This window comes from Lottia gigantea, assembly GCF_000327385.1.
Source record: "Lottia gigantea unplaced genomic scaffold LOTGIsca_88, whole genome shotgun sequence".
Lineage (NCBI taxonomy): Eukaryota > Metazoa > Mollusca > Gastropoda > Lottiidae > Lottia > Lottia gigantea.
The window spans coordinates 722390-738365 of record NW_008710892.1 but is presented as its reverse complement, the minus strand read 5'-3'; the positions used below and the strand labels follow the sequence as shown (position 1 = coordinate 738365).

The 15976-nt window shown below is 34.5% G+C and overlaps 2 protein-coding genes across 2 annotated transcripts; one reads left to right on the top strand and one right to left on the bottom strand.

The window, feature by feature from the left end:
* Positions 1-1693: 1693 nt before the first annotated feature.
* On the top strand, positions 1694-3599 carry LOTGIDRAFT_236847 (hypothetical protein; the record flags this gene model as incomplete). Its single annotated transcript, XM_009068006.1, has 5 exons — positions 1694-1748; positions 1902-1986; positions 2337-2404; positions 2754-2818; positions 2988-3599. The coding sequence occupies 5 exons, from the start codon at positions 1694-1696 to the stop codon at positions 3111-3113; spliced, it is 399 nt and encodes a 132-aa protein (XP_009066254.1). The 3' UTR covers positions 3114-3599.
* Positions 3600-13191, bottom strand: LOTGIDRAFT_197664 (hypothetical protein). The gene is made up of 21 exons (XM_009068005.1): positions 13104-13191; positions 12580-12735; positions 12120-12308; positions 11614-11759; positions 10963-11299; positions 10514-10659; positions 10063-10171; positions 9796-9834; positions 9141-9252; positions 8725-8849; positions 8225-8369; positions 7589-7758; positions 7309-7422; positions 6800-6937; positions 6219-6359; positions 5945-6057; positions 5350-5578; positions 4837-4956; positions 4576-4662; positions 4049-4162; positions 3600-3855 (listed from the first exon to the last, which is right to left on the bottom strand). The coding sequence occupies exons 2-21, from the start codon at positions 12718-12720 to the stop codon at positions 3667-3669; spliced, it is 2904 nt and encodes a 967-aa protein (XP_009066253.1). The 5' UTR covers positions 12721-12735; positions 13104-13191; the 3' UTR covers positions 3600-3666.
* Positions 13192-15976: the final 2785 nt, after the last annotated feature.

Below are 15976 nucleotides of genomic sequence, written 5' to 3'. Positions count from 1 at the left end.
GGGTCTATCAGCTCAGAAGCGGCTGAGATATGAATTGTAAGACTTCTGTCTTTGAAACATTGCGTAAGAAATTCTGACATATTGCAGGAGAAAATAATATTTCCATATAAGAATTATGCCCCCTTGATGTTAAAACAAATATTAAAACCACTTACACACTGTGGGTTTGTTCGTTGTTTTTCTGTCCAAATATCCTCGAACTTCACGTTTCCCTCGAACTTTCGCAATTTCCAGAGCAGTTCTTTCGGACACGTTAGTTATGTTAGGGTCACCTCCCTTTTCGATTAAAATCTGAGCAGTAGTCATGTGACCATTCAGAGCACTGAGCATTAAAGGGGTGATCCCTGTGGACGGAGTGCTTAAATTCACATCACAGCCTTTTCCAATGAGTAATCGTACGATTGCATCGTGTCCATGAAGAGCTGCAGTCATTAACGGGTTAAATTCACAACCGTTGACATTACCAACCGTTAATTCAGCGCCAGCGTCAAGAAGTTTTAACGAAGTTTGAATATGACCTCCGCGACTAGCGAGCGTCAATGCATTGGAGCCATAACGATTTTGAATATTGACATCTGCCTGATGCTGCAACAGCAACGAAACAACGCCAACATGTCCATGACGACTTGCCTGCATTAAGGGAGTCCACCCCATCAGGTTTAGTTTATCGAGGGCAGCCCCTCTCATAATCAACAGCCTCACCACCCCCTCACTGCCATTAGCAGACGACACATGCAATGACGTATTATCATCGTCATCAACACTGTCAATATCCAGTCCCTGATCTAAGATAGCTTTCACTGATTCACTATCACCTATTTCACAATATCGAAATAATTGTCGAATTCTGTCCATAGCTTTAAATTCTGAGCGCTCTCACACGTTTCGCACGCACATATTACATTGTTCACAACTTCATGTGCCATTTGTAATCTAAAAACTTCATTGAACCATTATTACGGTTCCATTTTAACCCAATTCCAGGAACTCCGTCACACTCTTGAACTTCTCGGAAGCCATTTTCAGGATTCCGTTAAACAAATTACCCATAATTCTCGTCTGCTAATGGACGCGCGGTCACCAGGTGCGATAAGTGGTTAAAGTCTTCGAGAATCAATGATTTTCAGGAACCTTAAATTAAAGCGGAAGACTTTGGCATTACAGATTTACCTGTCACTCTCAGAACTCGATGACTTGCTCAACAAATTAATCCAAAATATAGGAAGAATATTTTAATTCCTAATTAATCCTACTTTATTGGACTGTTAGTTTTTCGCGCACTTTTTTGACTTTCAGGAACAAAATTCAAATTATAGGGGCCAGTTTTTTAGTTTTTTTTATATAAATAAGTTTTATGCCAATTTGAATTTCAAAAGGCCTATTAGCTTTCAGACCCCTACATACAACCCCCCACCCCCCGATCCCCACCTCAATCATAAAAGAAAGCTTGCCTTAATCATTTCAAAAACAACCTTTTTGCGTGTGACTTTTTAATCCTAAATTTCAATTCTAATTCAAAATTTGTCTGGTGACGAAAAAAAAGGGTTTGTAAAAGTCAGCACTGACAAGATCGACTATAGGCATAGAGAGGTGACAGCTCTTTAATAAAGGATATTCAACTGTAGTTGAGTGTTTTAAGCATAGAGGTAATTTACGGTCCAGGGGAAATAACTCCAATTATGTAAAATTCAAAATGGCTTCCAACGCAAGGTGCTTTTCAAGTTTGAGAAGCATTTTACAGAGTAAAGGTAATTTCTGACCATTATTTAATTCCAAATTATCAATTTCTGAATGAGAATGGTCGTGTGGGTTAATTGTTGTTAAATATGTTTTGAAATTTGATTGATAGTCATTTTTATCGTCTTTCCCTTGCATTTATTTTATCCTATATTCGATTTCAGCGGCTTGTTTACAGACACAGAACCGACCTTACTTTAAAGGTGCATATAGTATAATTTTCTCAGATAATAGAAAGAGACGGCTCAAGTAAGTTTATTTCAATTCAAATATTCAGTCCTGTTGAATTAATGATGAGTTCTTCATTATTGATATTAGACAGAAGTTCCTAGCTTTAATTCGTACATCTACAAATTGGCCACAGTGGACTGAAATGAAACCGAACCGTACTTTTCTACACCTGTTTGTGGTTATGTTGACTGGTGGCAACACCATTCACCATGCCTACAGTCTACTGTTTTTGTACTTCCAACTGTCTCGGTTGAGAGATCTTTATTTATTAACCTGAACAGCCTGGCTGTGGCACATAGGTCTCAATAACTCAATAAGGAGAAGGCTGCGAACATATAATACAATTTTAATTTTTTGTCTATTTACAGACGAGGTGAATCAGGGAATAAGACAAGATATGGTCCACTGACAGATTTACCAGACTTCACCTACCTTGGTAAGGTTCTTCATACAAAAGTTGATACCCGTTACTCTAAATTCCTTGGCTAGCATGGCAGATCATGCTTACCCTCTCTGAACACCTGATGCCACTTGGGGACTCCAACCAGCAATCCTTTTTGGAGAGTTCACATACAGGGAATATATTTGTCAACTAGGCATCCTTTTCAAAGAGTCTACATGGCTAACAATATTTTTAGTAGCATTTGGATGCACCCCATTCATTGAGTCCACACAGCAAACAATGTTTCAGGGAGTCCACATGGTTAATAATGTTTTGATATTTTAATTGTGATTCTTCCAGTGATAATATTACATAATTAATTTTATTTCTATTTCATTTTAAGATGGCCGCCCAACACCACTGACGGCTGGACAAAAAGAACGGAAAGAGGAACGGATTAAAACAGCTGTAAGTAGGAGAATTCATTTTCTTTTTAAAAGTCTGATACTAATCAAAATAGGCCTTTCTGTTGAGGCCTTAGATTTGGCTGTATTTGGGTAAAATTTTGAGCTTATCCTAATATCCTGCTGGTGATAAATAATAAAAATGAAATCTCAAATTTCCGTTTGTATTTCAGGAACGCATCATGAAGTTAGTTGGTGAAATGGAAACAGCTCAAGTAATGTATGATACAAGAATACAGCGAGAAGAAAATGAACTGAAACAGAGACAAAATAAAGCTTTAAGAGCGAAAGTTCACTGATTGACAATTAATTGATTAGAACTCATTTCTTGCTGCCAATATGTGTGTGTTTTGGATTTTATCCTCATCAGGACATCTGGTTTAGAGAAGTGTGATTCAATTTCTTGTATACAGGACTTGAGGCTTATGAGCAACTATAGTGTAGAAACTTTGTGTTTGTTTACAAAAATAATTGTGAATGAAACCGAGTTTAATAAGATGAAATGGATGATGTATAAAAACAAGATGAAGTGTTCAGAGGATAATTTTGTTTTGTATTGAGTGTAAGAAATAGAACCATTTTGATACAGCATTATTCATTGAGTGTTTTTTCAAAACCACTTCACAAATTCTGATGATATCAAGGACTCTGCATTTATTGGACTTTGTCATTTATATCAAAGTTTCATCAATAAACAGATACAATAACACATCATCATGTGATGACAGGAACCAAGTGTATTGGACCTAATTCTAACCCATAAAAAATAAAGAGTTTATTATATTATGTGAGAAAGAGGTTTATTTTTTAATGACAATAATATCGTACAATTAATTAATCAACAAAATGGGTTTAAGTTTTAATAATCAATCTTAGTTTCATCTCCGCGAATTTTGTTGCGAGTGAGATCGCTTCATTCAGAGCGCCAATATTGGTCCCAGTGGCTTGAGCAGATACGTCTTTTCCTCCACCTTTACCATTAATGGCTGGTACAACCTGGTCTATCCATAACTTGGCTGATAATCCTTTACTCGCAGCTTCCTGGAATGCAAATAACAGAGTTTTATATCCTACTGACTTACGCTATTTGGGGTAGCCCAGCAACGGCCTCAGACAGTTTTCAGGGGGTGGGCCATTTGGCTGTTAGTCTTCCAACAGAGGGAAAATATTGAGACCTTAGCAAGGCAATTATCTTCGTTAAAATCTATCAAAAAATATTTCGAAATAAACAAACCTTTGGAACACAGCTCATACATAATATTTTATTAGCTTCATTGTCCACGGATACGAAGAAAGCCGAGGTCTGGGGACTAGAGGCTTTATATTGTTTCATAGCAGCATCTAACGCCTGTAAGATAATAGTATTCAGATGATTCATACAAAGATTGGCCCAATTCCTCAATATTATACACAAAGAATTTGTGTAAGTGTGCAATTTGACATAAAGAAATATTGATCATAAGATTTTTTCCGGAGTGGGGATCAGATCACAAAGAAATATTTTCGATCTTAGCCATTCTGCAAGTTAATTCAACACAAAGCCATATTATCCTTTACAATGCCAGTCACTTCTTCAAAATTTATGCATCTATTAGTAGCTTTTAAAAACATTAGATACAATTAGCACAAAATATACTTAACTATGTGATATTAGTAAATATACATTACAAATAGTTCAACATAACTCCCAACTTTGACAGACAGAATTGTCTTGCTTGTACCGATTTTTATCAAATAATTTAATAACTTTTAAAATGTTACCTTAGCATTGGATCCAGCTTTAAATTCATGAACAATATATTTTATATTAGGATTAGCTTCTATCATCTTTTTACACTCCTCTACTACCTGGAAGATAAACAACGGAATGAAATGACGCCCTCGTCTTCCTGCTACTTGCCCAATTTACAGCTTATCACACGAGATGCAGTCAGTCAGGGATACTCTTGACAAAACCATTTGCGTGTCCTTAAAATAAAAAAGATAAGGCAAAAAGAAATTTCCACACAGATCATAACTTGCCTCATTTAAGACTGCCGCTTTTTTATTTTTATCAAGGTCATCCATTTTCTTTTTTAAAGATTTTAATTCTGAACGTAGACCATCTCTCTGCCAGTACGCAATAGTTGACTGAGCTACTTCCTGGAAACAACAGAATGGACCTATTAAATAAACTAACGTAGAGACCCAAATAATTATATAATTGCATTATTTTTTTCAAATTTTTCTTTAAAAATTCTGGGCAAAAGGCTTATCTTTTCCATAAGAATATGTAGGAGACCTAATCATGCACTTAATCTGCCTTGCATTCAGGTAAAGAAAAAAATTGTAGCATTTTTCATCTGAACAATATGGGTCTTCTATAAAGGCATGGCAAAAGTTTTTATGAACTATTTACAAAGGCGGTCATTTGATTGCAAGGCACTAGCAGCATAAGGTTTTTCTATTATAAAACAGTTTAAAGGAAAATTTAAGCCAAGAATATAAAGGATCTCTTTCTGAAAATCAAAAATCTATTTAACGAAATCCACTTACATCATCTAATTGTACGATACGTCTTGTCAATTCTTTATCAGTTATGTCCCTTGATTTACTCTCCAGTATATTTTTCAATTCTGTCACAGATTTTTGTAAGACATCAACTTTATGATGAGATTTCTGAGCCTCGGAACCTGTCACAGCTATTATACGTCGGATACCCTTCGATATAGCGTCCTCGGATACAATTACCATGGATCCTATATGTCCAGCACGACGGAGATGGCTGGAATAAGATGAAGAAACATGTAATCTGAGAATTTGCCAAGAAATTGTCACCAAAACATTCAATATTTTCTCTTCATTCCTGTGCTGCACAATAAATATTTCAATAAGAACAACAGAACTGAAGCAGCATTAAAATTCATGACATAATTTCATTGTAGTCTTAAATAGTCCCTACTAATCAAGAGTTACTTCCCATCTATGAAGGCACAGTTGCTTGCCACTGCCTGTTAGTTCAAAGGGAGGAGATGGCCTTGAAAGGACAATAAAGAATGGCTGATGTCTCTCTCAGGTTTCTTCCATCCCATCCTTAAAAAGAAAATCCCTACTTTGATCATCGAGGTTTTGGTGAAATAAAAAGACTTACGTTCCCCCACAGAATTCAACAGACGTAACAGAACCAGCTGGTCCCATGGGATCTGATTCTAATTTTTCTACTGGGATACCAACTGATACAATCCTAACAGGGTCTGGGTAAACCTATAATAGATAATTCAGGGTCAGAAATTTCTACAAAGTGAATACACATAGTCATGACAAAAGTTATATCTAAGTTTGAAACAAGTAGCTTGTATGTTTCTCTGAAAAAATTCCGGAGCAAAACAGGATTGCAGATGGGATTTGAAAATCATATTGTCTACCTCATCAAAAACAGCTCTCAATCCTTGGATAGATTTAGCAACAGAAAGACTTGATTCTTTAGCGTAGACTTCTTCATTCTTGTCAGCCATTTTATTGACCTCTTCCTCCACTTTTTTTACTTGAGCAGGCGTCATAGAACCCTAGAAAATAATAACAAAGTATAAACATTGGGGCTGAAAAGAGGTTATTATTGGATATTTATGAGAACTATGTTGTCAGTTTTTGTAATTAAAATTAGATATAATAGGACAGAGCCTGAAACATGTTACTCAGAGTTTCACACAGTGCAGCTTTCGATTGAGGCCAACATCAAATCACATCAAATTGGCTCTTAACAAAAACTTATGAAACTATTCTATTAGAATAAACTCAGCACTATGTTTTAAACTTGAGGAATCTAATTTGAGGTTTAATGTCCAGTGTCCAGTGTCCACTCTATTAAGCCACAGTGTGGTGTGGTCTACAGTTTTGGATTATCTATACAGTAGAAACAAATCGTTTCACTTCTGTTTTCTACTGTATCCATTATCCCACAACCTGCTGCGTATATTCGCTGTTTTGTAAAATTTACTCCACCCACCTTGGAAGTAAAATCAAATCTTAATCTATCAGGAGCTACGAGTGAACCACGTTGATCAGCCTCGTTTAAAACACATCGTAAACCATAATTCAACATGTGGGTACCTGTATGGTTCTTCATTACAGAGCATCTTCTTTCCTGAAATTAATTTAGATTGTGTTCAGTATTTACAATACAGGATAAAATTGGGACTAGTCCAGACAAGAAATGGAGTTGTAGATGGACAAAGCCAGTGTTTAATGAGAGAAATCAGACAGCTGTTATAGTCTCTTTATGCCCCTAATGAAATTTGATGTGCAAAGTCTGAAGCACATAAAGCCATTGTTTACTGTCCCATCTTATGCTTTTCTCACATCAGACACACTTTTCTCTACATGAAGACTCATCTCAAATAAAATAGCATTCTCAAAAACAAAATTACTGGAAATAGAGATAAAAGTCATGCATTGTACAGCTAATATATCTTGACAACAGGATATCCACTACTATTAAAAAGATACTATTTTTACCTCATCTACAGAGAGTTTAACTTGATCTCCTACTTTCAATACACCTTCTATTGTACCAATATGTAATACATAGCCTCCTCGAACCTGTACATTCTTAATTCTTAACTCTACTTCCTATAAATACATACATTCTTTCCGTAATCAAAATACTTTTTCTTTTTCGAAACACCTGATGGTACTTCGCGTTTAAGGAGTCTAACCGCTATACATTGCTCCCGATTTGGAAAAGATTTTCAGTTTTGCTTGTACAGATTTTTATTTGGAAATTTAAAATCATTACCTCTTCTCCTTCTTTGACCATAAATCCTTCATCATAGATTTGACCGCCCTGTTCAGCATAGAAATTAGTTTTATCGAGTAGCACACCACATTCCTGACCGGTAGAAACACTGTCTACAAATTCCTTATTATAACGTAATGCTATAACTTTACCACTAGCTGGTTCAAATACTGAAAATATCAAAAAAACGGCTTAGTATAACTTTACTAGCTGGCTCAAATACTGAAAATATCAAAAAAACGCTTAGTATAACTTTACCACTAGCTGTCTCAAATACTGAAAGGGAAGAAATATAAACTAAGATGTTACTGGAAAAGCAGAAGTAGCCAAGTTCACCCACCAACAAGAAACACATGATGTTTAGACTGCTTTTTGACAGGTTAGTTTTACCCAGTGTATACCACGGAACGTAAAGATTAGAAACATTAGCAAATCAGTTTTTGAATGTCATCAGAAGAATGCAGTTTCATGGATCTTATAATAGATGTAGGTGCATTTGGGTATTAATCTAAAAAACAGAGCAGTATTGGAGGCCTTGCTTTAGATATCTTAACTTTGAAAGCCACCACAGATCTTCATGCATAAATAAAACCGCAAATATAGGGAAGACAGCGTCTAAATAAATTTGATACATACCATAATTTCCCTGTGTGTCTGCTCTGTAGTTATATTTAGAACTGTCGTCTGTTGGTGGAATATTTTTACTCTGGAGATGATTTATACCGTGTACGTCTAGATTGATTTTATCATCGACACTACCTCCTGCTCCTTGTGACATCAACTAAAAATATTACAAGATTGTAGATATATTGTTAAGCATTGGCTGATTCTCAAAACTGTTGGCCAGGCAGATCAAAAGATACTGCATCTCACTAATCAGGCAACAATCCAACTTAATAACCTATTCCATGGCTAAAGTATTAGCTTAATTCAAATAATTAACTTCCTGAATGGCCTTTGACCAGCGTTCAATATTCTAACACTTTAACACAATACAATTTCTTACAGTATATATGACATAATTAAAGTAAAACACACAGGGGTGGTCTTGAATAAATTAGCCTTCTATTGACACTATTTGTGACCTAATTTATAAAAGAAAGTGACCAAAACTTGAGGGAAGTATTTAAACTTACTTGAGCTTTCTTTCTGGATTCTTCAAAAGCCCCCATATCAATACTGAGACCGTTTTCTTCTGCCATAAGAGTTGTCAGATCAACAGGGAATCCATACGTATCATATAATCTCCATGCTACATCACCTAAAGGTCAAAGTTCATAGTTTGAAGGTCAATAAGATCTTTTAACGTTTTAACATTAAAATTTGCTAAGGATTTTTTTTTTTTTTTTGCCTTATATTTGAACTAATTTTGCAAACACAGTGGCATTTTCATTTTCCAACTTTTTTCATGTCAGCCCCTCCAACCAACATCACTGACAGGGGAAACCAGATCAAAAAATCCAAGGGTATATCTCGATTCATTCTAGGATTAAACTCTGGTTCAGGTTAGCGAGCAATAAGATTCAGGGGAGATCATAAACTTCTAACATACCTGGTAAAATATTTGTATCACCAAGTTTTTTAATCGTTCTCTGTAGTAAATGATGACCTCTTGTTAAAGTTTTCAAAAACTGGACTTCTTCTTCGTTCAGTATAGCTTTAACCTGTAATAATAACAACTGTTTTTATAACTTCAGTATAGCTTTAAAATATAATAATATCAACCGTTTTTATAACTTCAGTATAGCTTTAAAATATAATAATATCAACTGTTTTTTTAACTTCAGTATAGCTTTAAAATATAATAATATCAACCGTTTTTATAACTTCAGTATAGCTTTAAAATATAATAATATCAACCGTTTTTATAACTTCAGTATAGCTTTAAAATATAATAATATCAACCGTTTTTATAACTTCAGTATAGCTTTAAAATATAATAATATCAACTGTTTTTTTAACTTCAGTATAGCTTTAAAATATGATCAAGTTACGAAAACATTTAACCCCTCTTATAACTTAAAGTATATTACGTTAATGTTATGTGATGTCACTTGGCAATGGCTGCTCTACCTGTATGGCCTAATTACATAGTCGGTACATTTAAAACAGGTCACAAAATAATGATGATAAAGGCAGTCATGAATTGAAAGTCATTTGCTACACAGTATGTCACCAAAAAATAAAATTCTAGCTTTAGTACTCACAGTTTCTGGATCCCTTTTGACTTCTGGAAATGCATCACCCTGACAACAGAAAGATAAAAATATCCTATAAAATACTGGGAAAATAACTAAAATTTCGACCTTAAAGAAAACGGAATGCCCCTTTAAACTATCTTAAAATAAAGGGAAGTTTTCTTTTCATGCTTTCAATTGTACCCCAGATGCACAAATATATCTGCTTGACTAGATTAAAAAATATTTCACAAAATAGCATAAAAATCAGAAGTCAATGATGTTGTAAAATCTTACCAATAATGTGACAACAGTATCAACAAGAGAACTGAACATTCCTGGTTTAAAATTCAGTTTTTCTGTTCCATATCTTACGGCACGTCTTAATATTCTTCTCAATACATAGCTACAATATACAGATAAAGTCACCGGTTTAAATTTCACCTCAAGGACTTATAAAGCACATAACTTATTGAAAATTCTGATAAAAAAAATTACAAAACAAAACCTGAAATCCAAAACGACATATTGGCGAAACATTGTTAGCAGCTTATGAATTTTTCAAATGAGGAAGTATATCAATCATAAGTGAGTAAGTATTTCATAATGAGATGTGGTATCAGGTGTCTAGAAGAGTAAACATACAGTGCCTGGAACCACAACTGTCATAGATGACTAAGATAGATGTATCTACATAGGGTCTACTTTAAAAGTTAAGAGCCCTCCCCTATTTTAAGCCATGACTTACCCCCTGCCAGTATTATCAGGTCGACCCCCGTCAGACAGTGTGATAGTCAATGTTCGTATATGATCAGCCAGGACTCTGTACGCCATATCTACTCCATCTGTATCTTCCTTACCAACTTTACCCGTATAAGCCTTTGTACCAGTCATCTACATTCAAATTCGAAAACTTTATCGATATTGGTTTATTTCAATATCTCAATATTATTTCATTGAGTTGATTTTGTTGCTCAGTGGCATTTTTACTGGGGGCCAGGGGGCAGCCCAAAACAATGGAGGACCCAGTCCTGGTCCTCCCACATTTCTTATCATTTTACATTACAATGCATCCTTAACAATTCTTACTCAGCCCCAAAACAGCTCCTCCCCTCAAAACCCTCCTCTTAAGGATAAATACAAGTTTACACCATTGTCAAGACTATCACAAAATATTCTATCAAAGCATATTCTCACCTTCTGAATGACATCAAAAATAGGAGTAAACAAATCGGTATCGTAGTTTGATCTTTTATCTTGAATAACTGAAACTAAACGTTCTAGACCCAGACCACAATCAATATGTTTCCTTGGTAACGATTTTAAACTACCATCGGCATCACGATTATATTGTATGAACACTAAATTCCAGATCTCCAAGACGTCTGGGTCATCTTGATTAACCAGTTCTGGTACCTCCCGTCCTCCAATACGATCGTAATGTATCTCGGAACATGGACCACAAGGACCTGTTTCTCCCATCTCCCAGAAATTATCTTTCATATCAAACGGGAGAACTCGATTTGCTGGTAGTCTGAAATCATAGAATCACTGTATGGATGAGACGATACAAAAGGCCTTTTATATCCTTGAAAACTCTAAAATATCGGAAAAAAGAGTAGTCTTTCTAATATTTGTTTGATTCACATAATATTCAAGCACTAATGAAATTTAGAATTTTCAAATTATAAAATGAGAAACCCTAAGCGAACATTTTCTATCAGTTGAGTATCAAATTTACAAACAAAACCAAAATATCAAGCCATCATAGAAATACAGCTTCAATAAGACACAATTAGCAAATAAGGCTAGTTGTTAGTAAGTCAAGTACAAATCAAGGGAGCTTACCCTAAACTAAGCCAGATATCTCTAGCCTCATTATCAGGTTCTAGTCCTGCTTCCGGTTTCCCACCAAAATATGATACATACAGACGAGTTTTATCTAACTTGAGACGTTCTGTTAACATCTCCCATGCCCATGTACATGTTTCTTTCTATAACAAAATAAGATAAATATCAATTTGTCATCTTGTGTGCTATTTTTCAAAGGGAGCATGCCCCAAACAAATTGTGACCATATCACATTATCCATGACAGTGTTCTTAAATCAATACATATCACTATTATTATTGAATTCTTCAGAGTCAAAATCTGATAATTTCAATCCTTGAAAGCCAATTTGAAAAAAAAAAGAATTTTCGCAAACATGCAAAAAGGGAGGTCTCCCTCTCAAAAAAGGAAAATATTATTGTCATCATCTGTTGGTTTTGTATCTTGATCTGGCATCAGAGAAACCTTGCAAGGATTGTAATATTGGTCTTGAAAATAATGATAGAAACAAAGCCAAATTGTACCTTATAATAATCACCAAAAGACCAGTTTCCCAACATCTCAAAGAAAGTATGATGATAGACATCTTTTCCCACGTCATCCAGATCGTTATGTTTACCCCCGGCACGAACACATTTCTGACTGTTAACAGCTCTCGACCATTTCGCCATATCACTATTAGGATCCACCACTCCCAGAAATATCGGCTTAAACTGAAATATTGGAGAAAATATCATTAAATATGAATTATATTCAGAACAATCAAGAACTCATCTAGGGGTCTGCTGAATACAAGAACTGTTTTTGTCTCATGCATGGTGGATTCAGTGAACATTCTACTTTTTAGAATTTAATCTGGATAATAGACTTAGGTCAAATGAGTAGGCCTACAGTCTTGCGAAAACTCAGTATGCTAATGTCTCTATCCTGACAAAAAATTCCTCACTACCCACTCTCGTTACCTCTACAGGCATGGCAACTTACCTGGTTCATCCCAGCGTTAGTAAACAACAATGTAGGATCATCTAGAGGAATGGTGGACGAGGAATGGACATAGGTGTGTTTCTTCTCTTTAAAGAAATTGATAAACAAATTTCTCACATCTGTACCTGTCATATCCGCCATCTTGATATATTGGCTCTGAATAGAAAGCGTTTAAGCGTAAAATTACTAATCGTTTCATTAGATCTTGTAAATTTTTGGATCACTAATAGGGCGATAGGTCTACTCTTGGACCAGTGTCAAGAACAAATCTCTTAAATACTATCAATAATCCAAGTCACTGAGTGACCATAGATAAGAGAAGATTTCATTCAAATTGTTGTTATTGCTCTATACAAACTCAAACATATGGATGGGGACTTCGTAATCAAAACAAACCCTGCTATGAAATTCGGCTTCCTGCATGACGCAAGATCAATTTCTAGACGGCAACAACAATGATCTATCGCTTGCACGAAGGAGTTACGACATAGGATTGAAATCGGACAATATTTTATTCATATTACCTATGAAATCAACAATATCAAATCCTTTTTTATTCAAAGATTCTCCCACAAGCCGGTTTGTTATTCTTCCTTAACTTTTCTAAACGTGGGATGGCGGTGACTAACCGGTGTTGGGAATCATTAGGTTACTGGTAAAAAGGTCCTTTTAGTCTCGGCCAACTAGACATTTTGCCTAAGGCTAGTACCATTTAAAATTGTATGCATACAGTCTCAATGGTGATGTGATTATATATTATATAGGCTTTCCTTAACGAGGATATAATTAGACATCATGTGATTCATTGTCATAAATTTCTGTTTATGTTTGTCATTATGCAACTGATAAATAATAAAAGCAAGAGACTATGGCATCACTGCAACCACTTCCAAAGGATTTTTTCTAGCATTTTTATTTCCAAGCACCTTGGCTCCCCTTTTGGATTTTAGAGTGTACTAGTCTCAGTGGGGGGTGAGGGAAAATAATCTAATCTAGGAAGGCTGAAAATGCATCTAACACGCTGTTGACAGTGAGTGTAGAATTTCTATTTAATATTTTCTGTCCTGATGGGGGACAAGCCACTGCACGTAGGGGCCACAGAGTTGTCCGGGAGTCTCACAGCACCTGGCATTTAAGAATTCAATGGTAAGAAATTTGAAAGTGTGGGAAGAGGGTTGAAGGGACAATAAAAGACAGAGAAACTGTTTATATTATTTTATTTTATTATATACAATTTATAACATATCATACATACTACCCCAGAGTATGATTTTATTTCTTATTAGAAACTTTTATAACATTTCACAAAAATTACATGAAAATAATTTGTTTGAAACTACAGTATTGGGAGTAAAGGTTGTAAATTTGTACGAAAGCACAGGCCGGGACTAATAAGTTTTGGGTGTTACTCTCCCATAGAAGCACTGGCCAAGGTCACAAGTCATACAAGCTAGTACAGTAACATAAAGCCAGTCTAGTCATGCACATTCTCTGTCTGATTCAAAACCTCAACACAGACAGTCCATTTTATCATTAGGTAATGTAAGTAGTAATCAACTCAATGTAAGTTTAGTCTGTATAGTTTCTATTACTATTTATTTTCCTACAAAAAATGGACTGCTCATGATTGTGTTTTCAATCAGACCTAGACGTGCAAAAACTATCTAAGATATCACAAAAGTTTACAAGGCACTAAAACAGATATTTGGCTTTAAGAGTTTTTGCCGACTCATTGCTATAGCAAAATAGATAACAGCATTCTATATACATATAGTATAACATATTACATTCAGGAAACTAATTAAAAGGGTGTGTAATCATTGTTTTTACCAACTGATAGCACATAGTAAACCACATCACTATTCAGAGTGATTCTTGTGTTTTTAACAAGATTAATCGCATGACAAAACATAATTTTGATCAATAATAGAAAATGCTGAACTAAAGTCCTTTTAGTTGATTAAGCTGATAATGAGAGTATACATGTGTGGATATATCCTGTTCATTTCAGGAAACCCAAAAGTTAAAGTATTCTGTGCAAAGAACAAGGCCATGTATTCTCGAAAGATATTAGCGCTAGGATATCCTAGAAACAGTGTTAAAAGTTAAGACTCAAAGCGCTATGTTTGTAACTACAAATAGTAATGGAAACTCTAGGACTATATATCAAATGTTATCCATTTATCTATATCCAACAAACAGTCAAGGTACACATATATATTCAAATGTCAAGGTTACAATATGATAAAATAAGCAATATGGTACAATGTCCATAAATGGTTCATTAAAATTTCAAAAGAAATGCAGACATAATATTTGTCGACTAGAAAATGAGACATAGACAGCTAAAGACAGTAGAATATGTAATTATTAAAACACTTATATGTTTAAAGTAACTTAGTAAAAACTAACAGTTTAAGGCTGTATTTGTTCTATTGGAAAAATTGGAAATATAAAATGGGATGTTTCCAAGTAGGAAATAGATTGAAATCTCTAAAACAAAGTTGTAGTGAAAGCGAAAAACATGGGTATATATTTTGAAAATTTATCATTTACTCTATCAAGAAACAAAGTTAGTTGCTCCTGTTTATTACAAAGTTAAATACTTTTACTCAAATGTACATCTATCTTGTCCTAACAATGGCCTTCTCTAGTCTTATTCAGATACAATTCAGGATGTGTATCCAACATCTTAACTCTCAACTAAAATTCAAACCACATATCTATCACAACATAATTATTATGAAAACAATGCCCTTTATCAATTTTACTCAAAGAATAAAGAATATAAATGTATATCTATTTAAGAGAGTTCACATAGAAGTTTTTATCCTTGCTTTTGATTGTCAAATTGAAAGTACAAATCATCTGTAGACAATTCTATTCATCACAACAGTGTTGATTTATAATGGAATGGAACCTGAAAAAGAAAGTATTCAAAACACTTGAATTAAAAAGAAGGTCTTGAAGAAGATCAATATCTATTATAAGAAAATTCTATCACAAGCATAATTAATGTTCTACAGGTTCATTTCCAAACACAAGAAAAATTTGGATCCACTGTTGAAAAGCTAAAGCAATACAACCTTAACTACAAAGACATGCAGTCAATTTTGAGAAAATCAAGCAAAATTCCCCACTCCAAAAACAATTGGTAAACTAAGAAAGCCTTAAATTTTTTTTTTTAATGGGAGTAAATCTAAGTATATTTTCAATCCAAATTGAAAATTCAAAAAGCAAATTAAGAAAGTAGGCCTGATCAAGTGTAATGAAAATTTTTCAAATCTTTTTAGAAAAAAAAAAAACAATTTCTACTCTAAAAACAATAAATATTCACCAAATAAATTGAGATTGTGGACTGGAAAAATTTCCTACCTGATTTGAATGAGAATGACTA

Excerpts from the sequence above, each read along its gene's own strand:
- LOTGIDRAFT_197664 (XM_009068005.1), bottom strand. The coding sequence starts at position 12,720 with ATGGCGGATATGACAGGTACAGATGTGAGAAATTTGTTTATCAATTTC. Across the intron at positions 6,938-7,308 it reads TTAAACTCTCTGTAGATGAG|GAAAGAAGATGCTCTGTAAT; the intron begins GTAAAAATAGTA and ends AATTAATTTCAG. Across the intron at positions 4,957-5,349 it reads GTATCGTACAATTAGATGAT|GAAGTAGCTCAGTCAACTAT; the intron begins GTAAGTGGATTT and ends TGTTGTTTCCAG.